Source organism: Peromyscus maniculatus, chromosome 13 (genome assembly GCF_049852395.1).
Source record: "Peromyscus maniculatus bairdii isolate BWxNUB_F1_BW_parent chromosome 13, HU_Pman_BW_mat_3.1, whole genome shotgun sequence".
In the NCBI taxonomy this organism is placed as follows: Eukaryota; Metazoa; Chordata; class Mammalia; order Rodentia; family Cricetidae; genus Peromyscus; species Peromyscus maniculatus.
The window spans coordinates 7,992,546-8,010,366 of record NC_134864.1 but is presented as its reverse complement, the minus strand read 5'-3'; the positions used below and the strand labels follow the sequence as shown (position 1 = coordinate 8,010,366).

General features: G+C 48.1%; 1 protein-coding gene across 1 annotated transcript in view; it reads left to right on the top strand.

Moving 5' to 3' along the window:
* Positions 1–17,464, top strand: part of Drc11 (dynein regulatory complex subunit 11) — a 128,108-nt gene extending 110,644 nt beyond the window's left edge. The window contains exons 17-19 of the mRNA XM_016007120.3: positions 4,328–4,505; positions 10,512–10,750; positions 16,833–17,464. Coding sequence (XP_015862606.1) covers positions 4,328–4,505; positions 10,512–10,750; positions 16,833–16,952 — 537 coding nt within the window. The 3' untranslated portion in view covers positions 16,953–17,464. The remainder of the gene's footprint in view (positions 1–4,327; positions 4,506–10,511; positions 10,751–16,832) is intronic.
* Positions 17,465–17,821: the final 357 nt, after the last annotated feature.

Genomic DNA, 17,821 nt, shown 5'->3' with positions numbered 1-17,821 from the left:
GTGTGTCTTTCATCGAGTAACTTAACCTCTCTTAGTCTCTACTTACTTAACTATCAGCCAGAAGAGCCTCCAACTTCAGGACATTCCTCTGGCTTCCTCTCTCATGACCCCTTAGCTCTGCTAGATGGCTGTCAGAAACTGTAGCAACCTAAATCCACAGAGAATCTGCAGGATGTGGCCTGTTGGTGAGAGCCAGCGTGCAAGGCAGGAAGCTGGCAGAGATGGAGACGGTGGTGGTGCAGACAGACCCCCTCTCCAGATCCTACACCCACCCTTCCTCTCTTGTCTCCCTGACCCCACAAATGACATCCATAGCTGAGTCCGTTCTGTAAGAGATGGAGGCTGGGGAGGCACAGGCCTCACTGTGGACAAATTGAACTTTTGCTCTCTTCTCATTGGCCAGAAGATCCTTGACTGTCAGCAGAATTCCCCACTTTGAAGACCACAGAGCTCACCCTGGACAAGTCCCAGAACATATTAGTTACTTTTCTATTGCTGTGATGAAACATGACCAAGGCACCTTATAAAGGGAAACACTTAATTTCGCTTATGATTTCAGAGGGTCCGAGTTCACCACGGCCTAGTGAAGTCATAACAACAGGAACAGCTGAGAGCTCACATCTTGACTTGAGAGCTGGGGGCAGAGTGTACCCTGGGAATGCCATGAGTCTTGAAACCTCAAAGCCTGCCCCCAATGGCACACCTCCTTCAACAGGCCGCACCTCCTGATCCTTCCCAAACAGTTCTACCAACTGGGGACCAATTATTCAGATATACGAGCCTATAGGAGCCATTTTCATTCAAACCACCACATAAAATATCCCACTGAAGTTGAATAAAAAAAGCACTCTTAAGGTGTCTGAACACAAGGCCCAGGGATGACCCAGCCACCCCAGCAGGAGGTGAGTGCTTTGGAAAGAGCCAAATACATGCATGGCAAGCTCCAGAAGAACTTAGGCACAGCAACTTCCAGTCTGACCCAGGGGAGCAGGGCCCCAAAGTTCTCAATGCCTTTCCACCATGCCAGGTCTGAAGCTAGACTCACTCTCCCCAAGTTCCCCAGCCACCAGGTCTTGGGGACCCACCACAGTGGACACCTATGTTCAGAAGGAGAGGACCAAAGGCCAGGCCAGCATCTCTTACAGTGGAAAAGGGGACTGGGGGCAGCATTCTCCTGACCACATGGGACCCAGAGTCCTTTTCCCCACGTGTCCCAGCCTCTATCCCAAAGGACTCTCTGATCTCCAAACTACAAACCCCCAGAGAAGAAAGCATGTACCTAAAACCAGGAGGCCATGCACAAAGAACAAGGCCACTTGGCTCAGGGTGACTACCTGCCATGCTTGGAGATTCTACGAGCATCCCTTGAAATCATATCCATGGTGATGTGTCCCCCCCAGTACAGTAAAATTCATGGAGCTCACCCCATTCTGAGCAATGAGCTGATGGAGAAGGCCTAGCCAGCCATGAGAAAACCGGAAGGTGGAGCCTGTGTCAGGACGCCACACTTGTGGGGTATGAAGACAGGTTCTGACAGAGATGGCAGATAAAAGAAGCAAAATAAACCCATGGGGGCAACTCCCAGCCACCCTGGGAGGAGGCCTGGCCCTCTCTCACGAAAGAGCAGAGATTCAAGAGAACACAACTGGGAAGGGGTAGTGTGGGATTCAGAACCGGGCTGAGTATGGAGGCCATACCTCCATGCCTGGGTGCCTGGAAGACCCTTAATGTGAAACTGACTTTCCCTTCTGCTACAGGGCCAGTCCTCTGTGCCTCTCTGTTTGACTCTGTGCCTCCCATAGATCCCCGGGGACCATGTTAGACCTCTCCTGGGTCCTGCCTTTAAAGACTTCTTGTCTTAGGAGCCAAAGATGAGAAACTCTGAAATCACCCCCTCCTCCTGCTCACTCCTGATCCTCTGTGTCATTCCAGCAACCTTTGATAAGACCTCAGGAATTTCAGAAAAGTCAAATCCTCAGGGTGTGTGGGTGGGTGGCGGCTCCACCCATGCTGCTTTGAGGAACTCAGCCCTCCCCTGGTAGACGCTTGCTGGTGCCTGCCTTATGATGCTGCTGTAACCAGACGGTCAGTCCTGTCAGAGATGAAGGTAAAGACTGAGGCAAGGGTGCCTGCTCCTGCATTTTCTGCACCATTACCCTTTGTTACTTCATCTAGCCCCGGCCTTCCTTGCCGCCACAATAGGTCTCCAGGGAATTGCTTGCTTTGTTGGCACGGGCTGTGACGCTCGTTTTGTGGAGCTAACTGCAGAAAAAGCAAATTGCAATTGCCGTGTGGATGCTAGCCACTAATTTGAAATTGCCCACAGTAATACAGTTGTGAGAGACTGGCAGGCCAGCCGTGAGGGGTGGCGGATGTGGAGGTGGCCAGCTAATCAGGAGACGTTTCCCAGCATGATTGATGAGCAGGTCTTGTGCTGAATGAACAGCTTTGAAATGGAACTGGACTGGCCTGAGCACTGGGGAGCTGGGGACTGGATGAACACACACCCCTGCTTTTTCATTCCCAACTCAGGAGAAGGCACCTCCTCAGTGTAAAGCTGTCACTATGGATGCCACCCAGGATCAACATTTGTCATCCAAATGGGCTACTTAATTTGAGATCTCCCTGCCATTTCAGGACATGCAAGTAGCAATACCCTGCTTCCAAAAAGGAAGAGTGGGCACTGCCATCGCCATAGCAACCGGGCTACTAAGGATGGACGGGCTCGGCCATGAAGGTGTGTCCCTGTTTGGAGCCTTCTAGAACCCTCGGATCAGTCCTTTCTCCACAGTCTTTGGGTGGCCCACACATGCACCCCTCACATTCTGCCTACCTCCACAAGGCTCGCTGGCCCTACTTTGCTTCTTAAAGGACTAGTCTACCCTCCTCATCTCTACTTACCTCTCAACCTGCCACCATCCCATCTCCACTACACAGAAAATGTTCTTAAAAAGCACCGTGGCATGAAAAGTAGGACACGACTCCTCAGAAAGCCCTAAAAGCATTGAGAAATTCTGAAGACCTAACTAAACAGGAAGACATTCAGCATGCGTGGGTTGAAGATTTAACGTTGCTGAGAAGGAGTCTTAGTTGGGTTTCTGGAGCTGTGGTAAAACACTGACCAAAACCAACTTGGGGAAGGAACAGTTTATTACATCTTATAGGTCCACTGAGGGAAGTCAGGGCAGACCCATGGGACAGGAAATGAAGCAAAGACCCTGGAGGAATGCTACTCACTGGCATGGTCCCCATTGCTTTCTCAGCCTTTCTTACATAACTCAGGTCACCTGCCCAGGGGTGGCTCAGCCCACAGCAGTCTAAGACCTCCTACATACATCAAGCATTGATCAAGAAGATGCCTCACAGCTGTGCTCGCAGGCCAAGCTGATGGAGGCAGTTTCTCCACTGAGGTCCCCTCTTCCTGGATGACACTAGCTTGTGTTGGCAAACTAACCAGCACAGACGACATCGCCCCAAGATCCACCTACAGGTGTAGTGCGACCCCCATCAACATGGCAGCTGACTGCTTCACATACTCTTAAAGCTAATTCTAAAGTCGGTGTGGAAATTCAAGAGACCCAGTCAAAATAATAAAGCCCCCAAGTTTTTAATGGCCTAAAAATCTACATTTTTCCAAAGAAGACACATGATTGACCACTAAGTTCATGAAAAGATGCAGACTGTCATTAGTCACCAGCCAACAGGAGCCACAATGACCAAGGCTGGGTTTGAGCATCTCTGTCCAAGCTCCCTTCCCATGATTCCTCTTGTCTAGCTGTACCAGTCAGGCTTAACTCTGAGGCAGCCATTGCCCAGGGCAACAGGGCCAGCTCTGCTTCTCCCTGGGGTCCAGCTTCTCCCTCTGGGTGCAAATGTGACGCTGAAATCCTGCAGTCTCCTGCTGCCATCAAAGCTGCTTCAGGTGCAGAGACCTTGGTGACACGAGAGCCCAGGACCTCAGGTTCATTGTGATGCCTTGAGCGGCAAAGGAAAGCTTGAGTCCATCATCTAGACAGCTCAGAACAAAGGAGGTTCCTTTTGCTAAGAAATCAGCCTTCTGGGGTGGCCCACTGAGGGTCAAAGTCCTGGCTCTTCCGTCACCGGGTGCTTCCTTCTTTCCATCCTTCTCAGTTCCGAGTCTGAATGCCAGAGACCAGAGGCAGGAAATTACCACAGTAAAAAATCAGCCAAGTAGGAGGCACCTCCCAGGGCTCATCCAGGGACACGGCTAGAGAGCCTCAAAGTCACCTCACCGAGTGCACGTCACCACACACTCCACTCCATTTTCTCCATGCAGCCTAATCTTTCCCCTCTCTCCTCCTCCCAGAATGAACCAAAACGCCTTAAAAAGCACCTCCCCAAACTCCTGAAGCTCCTGAAGCCAGATGACAGGATCCTGATTGTGGGGACCACACAGCGCCCTTTTGATGCTGAGCTTCAATCCTTCTGCAGGGTATACCAAAAGATTATTTTGGTCCCCAGACCCGACTACGCTTCCAGATATGGCAAGTATCGTAAGGGCTTCCACGCAGCACCAAAGCCTGGCCACTGGGGTTTGCTTGCAAGCAAGCAGAGAAGGAGGGCTGTGGGTGGGCTCTAGAGCAGTGTTCTCAACCTTCCTAATGCTGCGACCCTTTAATACAGTTCCTCACGATGTGGTGACCCCAACCATAGAATTATTTTCATTGCTACTTCATAACTGTAACATTGCCACTGTTATGAATCATGATGTAAATATCTGTGTTTTCTGATGGTTTTAGGCGACCCTGTGTAAGGGTTACCCGCCCTCCCCTGCCTAAAGGGTCGCTACCCACAGGTTGAGAATCACCGGCTTAGAGAACCCTGGGCACTTCAGGGACTAGGTTATTGTTCACTCTGGCTGCAAAGTGTGGCCCTGGCTTCATAAAATCCATATTACACACACAGCAAGGAAGAATCTGGGACCTGTTATGTCTCTACCCACCCAGGGCTTGTCTGTCATGTAGGCCCACAGTGTTCCTCACCGTCCTTCAGACCAGAAGGACAGAGGGAAGGTGGGTTGGTGGGCGTCACAGGTGACGTGACAGGAAAGAAGAATATGGAGAATCAAGGAGCCAGGCGGAGATGAGGGGAAATGAGGAGGCTGCAGAGATGGGGAGAAATGAAGAGTTTGTGCCTATGGGGAGCAGAGGAGCAGGGTGCCATGCAGAGCATCAGTGAGGACCCTGCTCTTGCAGCAGTGTGGAGGATTCCGTTCCTCCCAGGGCTCCCCTCCCTCTCCCTCTCACCCACTTTTCCTTCTCTTTTATTGCATGTATTTTACATCACTTTCTTGCAAAGAGATGGGGTGTTCCCTTTGAGGGACCTCAGCATGAGGCTTGACTTTGGATTGAGTGGCTTCGGTTGTCTGACAAAAGGGAAGCGATCCATGGATGTCACAGACGACTGTAGTCTGTGACAAAATGCCGGGCACCTCCAGGAACTCAGGTCATGCCATGGATTCTTTCCTGAGTGTTCTCTGGCTTCATCATCGTGGTGGAGAAGGCAGCCCTTCCTCTGGGACAGAAAGCACCTCTCCTGGGCCCAGGGCCCATCCACCATGTGCCTGCTTCTCACACATTTCCTCCCGGCAGTGATTTGTCTGGCCGCCATTGTTGCCGTCATTATAAATGCTGTCGGTGTCTCCTGCAGTACCTTGAGGCTGTCACTATCGGGGCGGCAGAGCATCTGTCTTAGAGAAGGACCGCTCCTGCCTCCGAGGTGATCACCGTGGTTTCCTCCAACCCTGCAGGCGGGAGCTGCAGATCCATAGCTGGGCCACTTCTCGGCCATTTATCTACCAGCAGCAAGAGCCCAGAGGTTTATGAACACACACACACACACACACACACACACACACACACACACCTCACAAACACCACAGGGCTGAGTGGGGCGGTATGAGCACAGTGAGATCAGCAGGCAGCTGGCGGGCTCGAAGTAAGGCTTACTAGACATAATTCAGTGTCCACCTCCCTCCTAGCCCCCAAATCAAGCTGCTCTACAAACCACCCCAGGTTGATGGATGCCCCATGTGGTCCTCAGAAGCCCCCTGGACCGCCCTAATGCTTCAGTCTAGCTGCTTTTCCCCAGGGTCCACCTGGCTAATTACACAATTCATCACAGGCCCTTGCCCGCATGGGATGAATGCAGAGGCGATGTCTTCACATTTGTTTGGAATCCAAGGCCCCAGAGGGTCAGACGCTCACCCAAATCACATCACTTAACTCTTTTCACCCATGAAGCTCAAGACAAAATGAATGTTAAGATTGCTATGTCATGTCGGGCCCATCCAGGGTCAGCTCAGTTGGGGGCAGAGTAAGACTCTTCCCCTTCTCCACAAAGGAAAGAGAATGTGCATTGATTGGTCTGCAGAGTGAGGGCCCTTCCCTCCCAAAAGAGGGAGCCCAAGACAGGCCTGGAGTGATGGACTGGGCAGTGAAGAGCTTGCTGACCTGCATGTGGACCTGAGCTTGGGCCTTGAGCTCCCACTTCCCATGCTGGGCATGGTGATGCACACCCGTCATCTCAGCTCTAGGGAGGCATGGACAGGCGTTCCCTCCCTCCACCTGCCCACCAGCCAGCTTGGTCAAATCAGCGAGCTCTGGGTTCAACCAGAGACCCTGTCTCATGAAATGAGGTGGAGAGCAATTGAGGGAAATCTCGGACATCAACCTCCAGCTTCTACAATGGAGTGCATGGACACGCGCAGACACAGAAAGACAGGCAGGCAGACAGACACCACAAACACACACACACACACACACACACACACACACACACACACACACACACACACACACACACACAGAGTCCCCACCAGAAGGTCCTTGCTGTCATGGACACTCTTGAGTCCTGACAGGTCCACACCCCACCCACACCAGCCCTAGGACACCTGTGCTCTTTCCTCCCTGTCTGTGCTCCTAGACCACACCAGCCGCCTGCCTGCCAGCCCTGGGCCCACTGTGCAGCTCCGGCCTGAACTGAGACTTCCTGTGCCAGGTCCCATAGGCTCTGAGGACAGTGGCTCCAGTACCACCACAGATTTCTTCTTCTTCTTCTTCTTCTTCTTCTTCTTCTTCTTCTTCTTCTTCTTCTTCTTCTTCTTCTTCTTCTTCTTCTTCTTCTTCTTCTTCTCTCCTTCTCCTTCTTTTCTTCTTCTTCTCCTTCTTTTTCTTCTTCTTTTTCTTCTTCTTCTTCTTCTTCTTCTTCTTCTTCTTCTTCTTCTTCTTCTTCTTCTTCTTCTTCTTCTTCTTCTTCTTCTTCTCCTTCTCCTTCTCCTTCTCCTTCTCCTTCTCCTTCTCCTTTTCCTCCTCCTTCCTTCTTCCTCCTTCCTCCTCTTCCTCTTCTCCTCCTCCTTCCTTCTCCTCCTCCCTTTTCTTCCTCCTCTTCCTCTTCTCTTCTTTCTCCTTCTCCTTCTCCTTCTCTTGAGAAAGAATATCACTATGTACCTCTAGGTCACCTGGAACTCACTGTGTAGGCCAGGCTGGCCTTGAACTCCCAGAGATCTGCCTGCCATTGCCCCACCCAAATGCTGGGATTAAAGCAGGTGCCACCGCACCCATCAGACACGTTCCTTTAAAGGTTAATAGGTCGAGTGCAGCAACCACAAGGTGGAAATCAGGCTTCTGCTCTCATCCACCCTGGGTCCTGAGGTGGCTGTGGGCAGGTGGACAAGTCCCCTCACTGCTCTTACATTGTGACTGCCAGCAATGTGTGCACACCGAGGAATTTTCAGGACAGTGTGTTACTTATTCCGAGGTGCAATGTTATTCATTAAGCAGCGCTGTTTACCGTGCAAGAGAAGCCACGAGGCACAACAAAACCCACTACGAGAGTTTATTAGGGGAAGGGGAACAGAGGGGAGTGCCTAGGCCTATAAGAAATGGTCTTGCAAGGAGAGGGGGGAGGGGTATGTGATCTGCTTTTTAATGGATTCCCCCACACATGCGCATATGGGCTTACATCGCTATGCTATGCATGCACACGCGCATAGAGTGTGTGATCACGCTGCTTGCAAATCACATGATCACGCAGCGCATAGATTACATAGGACATAAGACCCTGAAATGACTTAAGCATCTTGCCAGTGCATGCGCGGCCATGTAGCTGGGGGAGTGGCCAGGAATTCCAACACAGTGCTACACAAATTCTGGCATCATACATGTCTTTTTTTTTTTTTTAATAATTTTTAGTTGCCATACAAAATAATGGGTTTCATTAATATAAACCAATGTCACATCATTGTAGCTTGCTAATATGGAACTGCCACCACCCTCCCTGCTCCCTTCTCCCCCACCTTCTGGCCTCTTTCTTCCCCCAGAGAGTCTCCCTTCTCCTTCTGCTCTCAGGTCGTGTGTGTGTGTGTGTGTGTGTGTGTGTGTGTGTGTGTGTGTGTGTGTGTGTGTGTTTAAGTCTGGTTTCTGTATATAAGAAACATTCCTTGCTACACCAGACTATGTGCATTCCATGACTAGCGATCCTCACCGGTGATTGACATCGCTCATGTTAGGCCGTTGCATGGTCTGGGCCAGGAACATCCAAGGCTGTACCTACTACAACCTGACATGTGGCAGAGACAGGGTGGAGGCTCTGATTCTGGGGTGCCCAGGCTCTCACTGCCCACACCCTGACAGTTCCACCTTGGGCCACAGGTAGCAGTCCTAGGTACACAAAGCCTGAAACCATCTGAGGTCCCATCTTGGATTCTGTCGGGGCTTCTCCAGCTGTGTGTGACTCTCTCTCCCCTCCTTACCTGCCAGAGTCACCACAGGAAACTCCTGGTCTTTTCTGTAGATGGAACATGTTTGGGCAGAAACTAAAGATGTTTGCAAGTGGCACTATTTTCTAGTTGGGGCTGTGTGCGGTCTGCCATTTTTTGCCAGAGATTGTATTTTCTGATTTCTAACTCAGCGGTGGTTATATTTGGATGCAAATTCTCCAGGCTTGCTATGTTCTATCTACACACGCACACGTTCTGTAGTTCATGTCTCATAGTTGATGACTCGGGAATGGGGTTAAGAAACTTGAAGACAATGTTAATAATTTGAATAACAGCAGTAATCCAGTTACAGAAAAATCCCTGTCACATGCTGGGGACTTCCAAGTATGTCAGGTGCATAGCTCTACTTCCTTCTCCCACTAGCTCTGACTGGGGTTCCAACCCCAATGACCCACCAAGGACATAGCAGAATTACAGGAAGTTGGTTGCTTTTTTCAGCCATTAGGGCCCCCCTCCATGGCCCTGGCTGCTTCCCCACAAGCTCCCAAAACACCTTTCCTAATGTTACAGCAGTTTGGCTCCTTCAAGGGCCATCCACCCAACCCAGGAGGCCAGGGGCCATACACTCAACCCAGGAGGCCAGGGGCCATACACCCAACCCATGGGTGAACACTGGGTAGTTCTTATATGGGCAGTGGTACTCCTTAGCATAGCCATGGGTATTCTGTCAGGCATTTTATCCATCATTGCAGTATAAACAGAACTTTATATCTTGGCTGCTTTGGGTGAATGGATTCATGGAGTCACTGAATAGACCCAGAGTGGACCCCTGACCAATGGACCCAACCATTAGATCTCCATTAGAACAGTCATTTTGAAAATATAGTTTTGGTTTTCCTTGAGAAAGTTAAAATGCTCTGAGGTCTCGCCAGACCTTCCTAATGAAGAGACGACAGTCACAGGAACACTCCTCACCCGGCCTGGTTTGGGAACAGCAAGCCCCAGAGATCCCCTTGAAGCTCCCTGAGCAGTGGGGTCATAGCTTGATGCTACTGTGAAGATCACGTAAGGCATCGATCTGTCTCTACAGTTAAGCACCATGAAGCATTTTGTGACTCATTTCTACAGCATCCTTGTACTCCAATAGCAAAGTCCCTTGACCAGCGCCCATCTGCTGGGCTGCAGTCAGCCAGCGTGTTGGCAGCTGTCGGGGGAAGCAGAAAGCATATTTGCTCTATTTGGTTCAGTGTGTGGCGTTGCCATGTAGAGCCTGGCACCAGCTAATAAAAGCAGGAATCTATGTTCTTATTCCAGTAACAACGGTAACACAAGGATTGAACCTTGTAATTAAAAAGAGAAAGGCATGCATCTCCCACGTATCCAAACTCATGGGAACACACGATACTTTGATGAACAGTGACACCACACACACCTGAGGTGAATTTCCTTGGAGTGTGCATATACCCGAGGTCTTGGAAGTTTTTAAATATCTTTACAGGTGCTACATTAAAACCGCCTGAGTTTCATTTTCCTTTGTGAAACTGCAGACTTGAGGGTCTCCAATATGCATCTCCGATGCTGGAAAAGTTCCCAGAGGAGATGCATCTAGTTGACTCAGCTGTCTGCTCATTTGAATTGCAAACCAGCTGGGGTGGTTTCTCTGAGAATCCTCCTCTTGATGAGGCTGGGTTCAGAGTGGAGACCTTGGCTAACGGTGCTGACTGTGCCCTAATTCTGTCCCCGTCTTTCCCACCGTCTTGGATGTTGGCAGTCCTGTGGAAACAAATCATTCTGCGCAACGGAGGCGTGCTCACCAACGCCCTGAACATCAGTTGCCTGTCTAAAGTCACCGATGGCTTCACACAAGGACAGATCGTCAAAGTGGTCAAGGATGTGCTCACGGACCGCAGAATCCGGCAGCAGGCTTACAAACCCCTCACTGGTGTCGAGTTCATCACCATGATGACCAGCATGAACCCCGTGTACAAAGAGGAAGAAGAGTGTTTTAAGGTAACAGAACACCCTGCTAGCCAAATCCTAGGCAAACACTCGTCACATGACCTCCTCTCTCCCTCCAGGTTCCTGGGTTCCATGGATTCCAGTCCTGCCACAAACAGGACAGTTTAAAATTCGCCATTCTGAGATGACAAAAATCTTTTGTGCCATGAGGCATTTGTCTTGTGAATTTCATTTGCACCAGGAAGAGAGAGCATGTGTCTTCTAGGTCTCAACAAAGCTGTCCTCTGTGGCCTTATAGAGTAACAGCCAAACTGCTGGATTCAAAGCCACTGATTTCAGAGCTGGGAATGTGGGGGTGGAGCGCAGTGGTACCTCTCTCTCTCTCTCATTCTTTTTTTTTTGGGGGGGGGGGTTGAGACAGGGTTTCGCTGTGTAGCTTTGAACCTTTCCTGGAACTCGCTTTGTAGAGCAGGCTGGCCTCGAACTCACAGAGATCTGCCTGCCTCTGCCTCCCGAGTGCTGGGATTAAAGGCGTGCGCCACCAGCTTTCACTTTACATTTCATATTATGGAACAAGTTTGAGATAGGGAAAAACTACTCTTGAAATATCTTTCAAGCTGAAGGCTCTCTAGCCCCTGACCTCACAGGGTCCCTCCTTTCTCAGTCTCCTATGTACATACAATAAGAAACATGAGCTGGCTCATCAGAATTCAGTTTGCTAGTGTTTGGGAACATTCTAATGTGTTCATGGGAGGCTTTAGATCCAGAAGAGACCTGGAGAGCGTTCATCCCAAGTCCTTCTTTCTATAGAGGAACAAAGCTGCCCAGATCCATGCTTCTCCATTCACAGAGCTGGGCCGAGGCAGTCAGGAACCCTTGTGCTGATGCCTAGGCTGGCGGGCATTCCTCAAAGGCTGCTTTCTTTCCTTTAGCCCAGTGGTTCTCAACCTTCCTAACGCTGTGACCCTTTAACACAGCTCCTCATACTGGGGTGACCCCCAACCATAAAATTATTTTCATTGCTACTTCACAACTGTAATTTTGCTACTGTTATGAATTGTAATGTAAACATCTGTGTTTTCTGATGGTCTTAGGCGACCCTGTGAAAGGGTCATTCAGCCCACAAAGGCATCTTGACTCACAGGAGGAGAACCACCGCCTTTAGCTCCATATGAATAGAATTGTGTCCTGGAATCAAGGGTTGAAAACTGTGCCAAAGAAGGTCACCATGGTGTTACTCTATCACCAAAAGGAAACTTCAGATTTTCATTCAAGATTCTCACCTCCAAGAGCCTGCTCAAATTTCCCCTCTAAAGTACATCACTTTTCCACCAAGCCTAAAACGTTTTCCCTCCTGCTTTGTCCCCAAGTACTTCCGTGGGAAATGAGAAAATGTAAAAATAATGTCCCAACTGGAAGGTGGTGATCATTTGCTGCAGAGATCCAGAGAGAGAGTCAGGTGTGGTGGCGCAAGCCTTTAATCCCAGCACTCGGGAGGCAGAGGCAGGCGGATCTCTGAATTTGAGGCGAGGTTGGTCTACAGAGTGAGTTTCAGGACAGCCAGGGCTACTTAGAGGAACCCTGTCTCAAAAAAAACAAAAAAAAAGAAAGAGAAAAAGAGAGAGGGGGAGGAGGAGGAGGAGAGGGGAGAGAGAAGAGAGGAAGGAAGGAAGGAAGGAAGGAAGGAAGGAAGGAAGGAAGGAAGGAAGGAAGGAAGGAAGGAAGGAAGGAAGGAAGGAAGGAAAAGGAAAGGAAAAGACCCGGAGTGAACTTGGGGCTCTGACAGCCTTGCTGCCTGGGCCTCCTGTGAATCATAACACGGGAACCTCTTACCCAGAGCATACACAGATGGCCATAGTTGTGTCCCAGTAAAACTCTGCAGGGCAGACAACAGGCTGGGCTTGGCCATTGCTATGTTTTGTGGAGCTTGCAAAACTGAAAAGGAAAAAAAAATCTTGTTGAGCACTTGAGTTTTTTATTCTATCCTGTTAACTGTTTGACATCCTGATGCATTAACTGCCTTAGTTCACAAATACTCATCATCTCCCAGTGAGATAATCTTTTCTGAAAGTCTGCCTTTTTTAACCCTTTCTAAAACACTGACTTTCCTCCTCATTTTGAGGAGTGTGGCTTTGCATGTTAAGACCTAAAGCTGTTGTTTTTGTTTTGTTTTTTTAACTTTGCAAATTGGACTGTAGGAGTTTCGCCTGTGATGGGTGTTTGAGGGCTGTGACTCTGGGCACAAGTGCATATGCCTCTTGCCTCCATTCTTCGTGGGTTGAATCATTCTATTCATCGAAGAAATGAAATCGTTTTCCCACCATTAGCCTATGCCCCAGTCTTTAGTGGAGCACCAGGCACAGTGCCTACCCCAAGTAGATGCTCCATAGATTTGTTAGTGACACATTTATTGAACAGATGGGATGATGTCATCACACTCCTGAATACTGTGATGACCAGTGCTGACATGGTGTACAATCGGGCCCATAAATTTTCCTTAACTGTGCTTCTGAGAATTTATCTACTGAGCTCACAGCTCCTCAAGAACATTCTGTCCTGTTCCTTGGAGATGGTGGAGTAATAATGTAATGTATGGATGATATAATCATTTAGACCTCATAGACTTCTGTTTTATGGGTAAAAAGCCTGAGCTGTAAAGAGGTGTGGTGGCTGTCTTAGTTAGGGTTTCTATTGCTGTGAAAAGACACCATGCCCACAGCAACTCTTATAAAAGAAAACCATTTCATTGGCGTGGCTTACATTTTCAGAGGTTTAGTCCGTTATCAATCAGCATGGTGCAACATGGTGGTGTGCAGGCAGACATGGTGCTGGAGAAGTCGCTGAGAGTCCTGCGTCTTGCAGGCAGCAGGAAGTTGACTGTGTGTCACACTGAGGGAAGCAAAAGAGATCTCAAAGCCCCCCCCCCTCCCACCCAAACCCAAACCCCCCACCCCCGCAGTGACATACTGGTCCAACAAGGTCACACGGACTTCAACAAAGCCACACCTCTTAAAAGTGCCACTCCCTTTGGGAGCTTTTTTTCACCCCAAACCATCACAGTGGGTAAATAAGAGTCCCTCCAAGGTGCCTACATCTTGGTATGCAGAGCTTGCCAGGCAAAGGGAGAACAGGTTTGCTGCAGGCTGACCCTAAGTTCCTCACACTAGTTTGAACTGTTCTAGGGAGTCCAGTGGAATCCTGAAAGTAGACAAGGAGATCAGAAGAGAGACTGAGAAAGGAGAGAGTTAGAGGGATACTCATTGGCATTTAGCCCAATGCCACTAGCCTGTGCACAGTCAGGGAACCACACACCAAAAGAGCAGGGGTCTGGGGAAGCTGCAGAAGGCAGGAGAACAGGCTGTCCTCTCGGGCCTCCAGAGAGATGCACGGCCCTGCCCATGCCTTGACCTAGATCAGTGAGACCATTCCAGAACTGTGAGGTCCTAAATGTGCGGCTTTTAAGTACTGATTTGAGTAATTTGCCAAAGCAACAGAGAAGAAAAGAAAACAATACACAAAACAGGTAACTACAGGGCACTTGGCCAAGGGCATCGGAGCTATGATTCATGGCTTGCTCCAAAACTACGTTCATTAGCTGGACCCCATGCCATAGAATTAAGAACTCATCACTGAAGTCTTTGAACTTATGAAAACAAGTTCATAATAAAAGCATTATGACCCGGAAGGAAATAACATGGGGGAGACCCAGCACATACCAATAACAGAATTAGGGCCATTAATAGTTATAGAACATTCTGAGGAACACTACATGTTAAGTATGATTAAATTACAAAAAGCCAGAAACACTACAAGGGGGAAACACATATACTTGAGAAAAAGAACCAAATAGAATATCTGATACTAAAAAAAGAGAAAAACATTGAGGTAAACATTCAGTGAATATGCTCTTTGTTGACTACACATAAGAGACACTAAACCTAGCCTGTGGATGGATAGGGAACCACAGACTGTTAAAATGAACGTGAAAATCAAAACAGGAAAACATTGTAGAAAATATAGTGTTTATGTAGCAACAATTAATGAAAAAAAGAGGCCATGAAATTGAAAGAGATCAAGGAGAAATATATGAGAAGGTTTGGAGACAGGAAAAGGGAGGGGTAAGTGATGTAACTATATTACAATCTCAAAAAATAATTTAAAAAGAACAATGTGACAAAAAGGTTGGAATACATATAATTACATGTTCAAGAAAAATATGAATATTCAAGTGAAAATATGACTTCCAGTAGAAATTCACTCTTAAAGAAAAAAAGCCAAATTAAATTATAACAGATAATTCTCTTTTAAAACCACAAAACAAAGCTTATAGATTAAAATGTATAGTTGGCTGGGCAGTGGTGGCGCACGCCTATAATCCCAGCACTCGGGAGGCAGAGCCAGGCAGATCTCTGTGAGTTCGAGGCCAGCCTGGGCTACCAAGTGAGTTCCAGGAAAGGCGCAAAACTACACAGAAAAACCCTGTCTCAAAAAACCAAAAAAAAAAAAATGAATAGTTGTTAAGTAAACAGCAAAAACTAAGAGATGTATGCACTCTAGAGTAGATAAGGTTGAAGAACAAATCACAGAACTGGAAAGTAATCCTGGGGAGTTCCCCTAAAAAAGGCATCACAGAAAAACAAAAGAGATAACATCTATAAAAGTAAAATTAAAATCTACAAGTTGAAAAGAATTGACCTTCAACTATCAGAACTCTCAGAAGAAAAGAACACAAAATAAATCTAAAATAATACTTGCAGAGAATTTTCCCAAATTAAAAGCCTAAAATATCAGATTAGAAATAAATTCCAGCCAGGTGGTGGTGGTACTCACCTTTAATCCCAGCACTTGGGAGGCAGAGGCAGGCAGATCTGTGTGAGTTTGAGGCCAGCCTGGTCTACAGAGCGAGATCTAGGACAGGCACCAAAACTACACAGAGAAACCCTGTCTCAAAAAACAAAAAATAAATTCATTCATTCATTCATTCCAGGCAACCAGCTAGGAGCAAATCCATTTTTGTCCATTATTAGATGTGTAAGAACAAGATAACAAACTAAACTTCAAAGCTATCAGATTGCCCCAAAGAATCAACATGGGCAGTCAAATGTCTCCTTGACAACAAGAGATGCCAGAAAATACTAACTTATAACTTCAGAGTGTTGAGGAAAAATCATCATCTCGCTAATATTTATATCCAGCTAAACTAGCCCAAGTGACAGGAGAAAACAAAGATATTTTGAGACAAATGACTGAAATAGTCTCCCACTCACAGAGAGCAACAGCAATTTGATCCATGTCATGTCACCAGCAGGAACTCACTTTCTGTGTACTGTTCCTAGAGAAGTCCTCTCACGTATGTACAGGGAGCGTGTAAAATTATGCACTGGGACTAGAGAGAGAGCACCCAGGAGAGTGCTCACTGCTCTTCTAGAAGACCCTGGTTTGGTTCCCAGCATCCATGTCAGGTGATGTACAACTGCTATTATTATAGCTCCAGGGGAGCTGATGCCCTCTTCTGGCTTCCCCAGGTACCTACGTACATGTAGGCACACACACACACACACACACACACACACACACACACACACACACAAGAGAAAAAAAGCGTAAAGGAGGGAGAAAACTTTTTTTAACTGAATTGTAAGAAAACTGATAAATAGCATACAATATAATCATTTCCTGAGATTGTAAGATTATAAATTGAAATGATTCTCGGGTTTTGAATAAAATACTATCAGTTCCACGTTTTTCACATCTCCCTCAGAGGATGCTGAGTGGCCTCCTGTGGTCATACATGCCTACCAATTGAGCTACTAATGGCTGACCACATATGAGGTAATGGCCACATTACCAGGAAAGCCACATCCTCAGGGCAAGTCTTAATTAGGCAGAACTGTTCGTAGAAGTTGGTATGTGGATCTCTAGAATTGCTTGTCCTTAGTACCTGAGGACAAGTTTCAAGTCACAGAAATCCAAGCTAGAAATGCATTGAGACCTTGAGACCTTGGTACTGAACACACATCAAATGCATGGTGTCTAATGGCCGCTTCCTTCTCAGCAGATGCGTCTTCACCACCGGGATTATCTCAGTCTGTCTATGTTGTCTGATCGTCTCCTACACATCTTCTCATTTCAGAACTGGTATGACAAAACCCCTTTGGGGAGGAAGCGAGTCATGTCACTGACGGTTGGTGGCAGCAGAGAAAAGGAGAAGGAAAAAGGGAAAAAGAAAGGGAAAAAGGGGAAAAAGAAGTAACCTCTTCCTCGGGAGCCACCCTGAGCACCTTTGAGACGGTGATGGCCCCAGCTCATCGGGGAGAGGCTCACCTCTGCCCAGCTGGGGAAGCCCGAGGAGAAGCCAGGGGGCAAGCAGCCACTCTCGGGCACCGCGCGCACGTGCGCTCACCACTGTGTTTATTCAGCCATCCTTCAGGAGGCTGGACACCACGCGAGGTGTCCTCCACAGCCGTTTCTACTGCTTGCCTGCCACTGTTCCTTAACTTGTGCCAGGTCTGTCTATAGTTGAAGTTTGCTTTCCACACGCCCCGCGCTCTCCCCAACTCACACGCTTGTCGGTATTAGCTCCAAGATCACAACATGTTAGGGAGGTCTCTCCTGTGACGAGAGTACCATGAATTGTATTGTCAGCACACTAGCTGTTTATTAACCCATATGCATTGTATATTATTATTGCACATATTTTAATTAGTTATTTGCTGTTGTAATGGATATCACATTAATGGAATAAAGCTGTTGTTCTTGAACTGACTTGGTCATTTGGTTGCTGGAGTTAAGCAAGGTCTTCACTGTGGAGTCTGTCAGTCTCCTAACGCGTAGATAAGGCTCAGGAAGTGCGGTGGACCCCTCTGATATTTGGACCACTGCCCTGAGATGGCTGGTCCCCAGAAGCCATCTGACCTCTGTAGGCCAAGGACTTGGCAAAAACCACAACATAAAAATGGGGTAGGGAATGAAGAATGGTTAAGAGTGTGTGTTGTGCTTGCAGAAGCCCTGGGTTAGGTTCCCAGCACCCACATCACAAAGCTCACAACTGTCTGCAACCCCAACTCCAGGGAATCCCAACTCCAGGGAATCCAACGCCCTCTCTGGCCTGAGGACACTTGC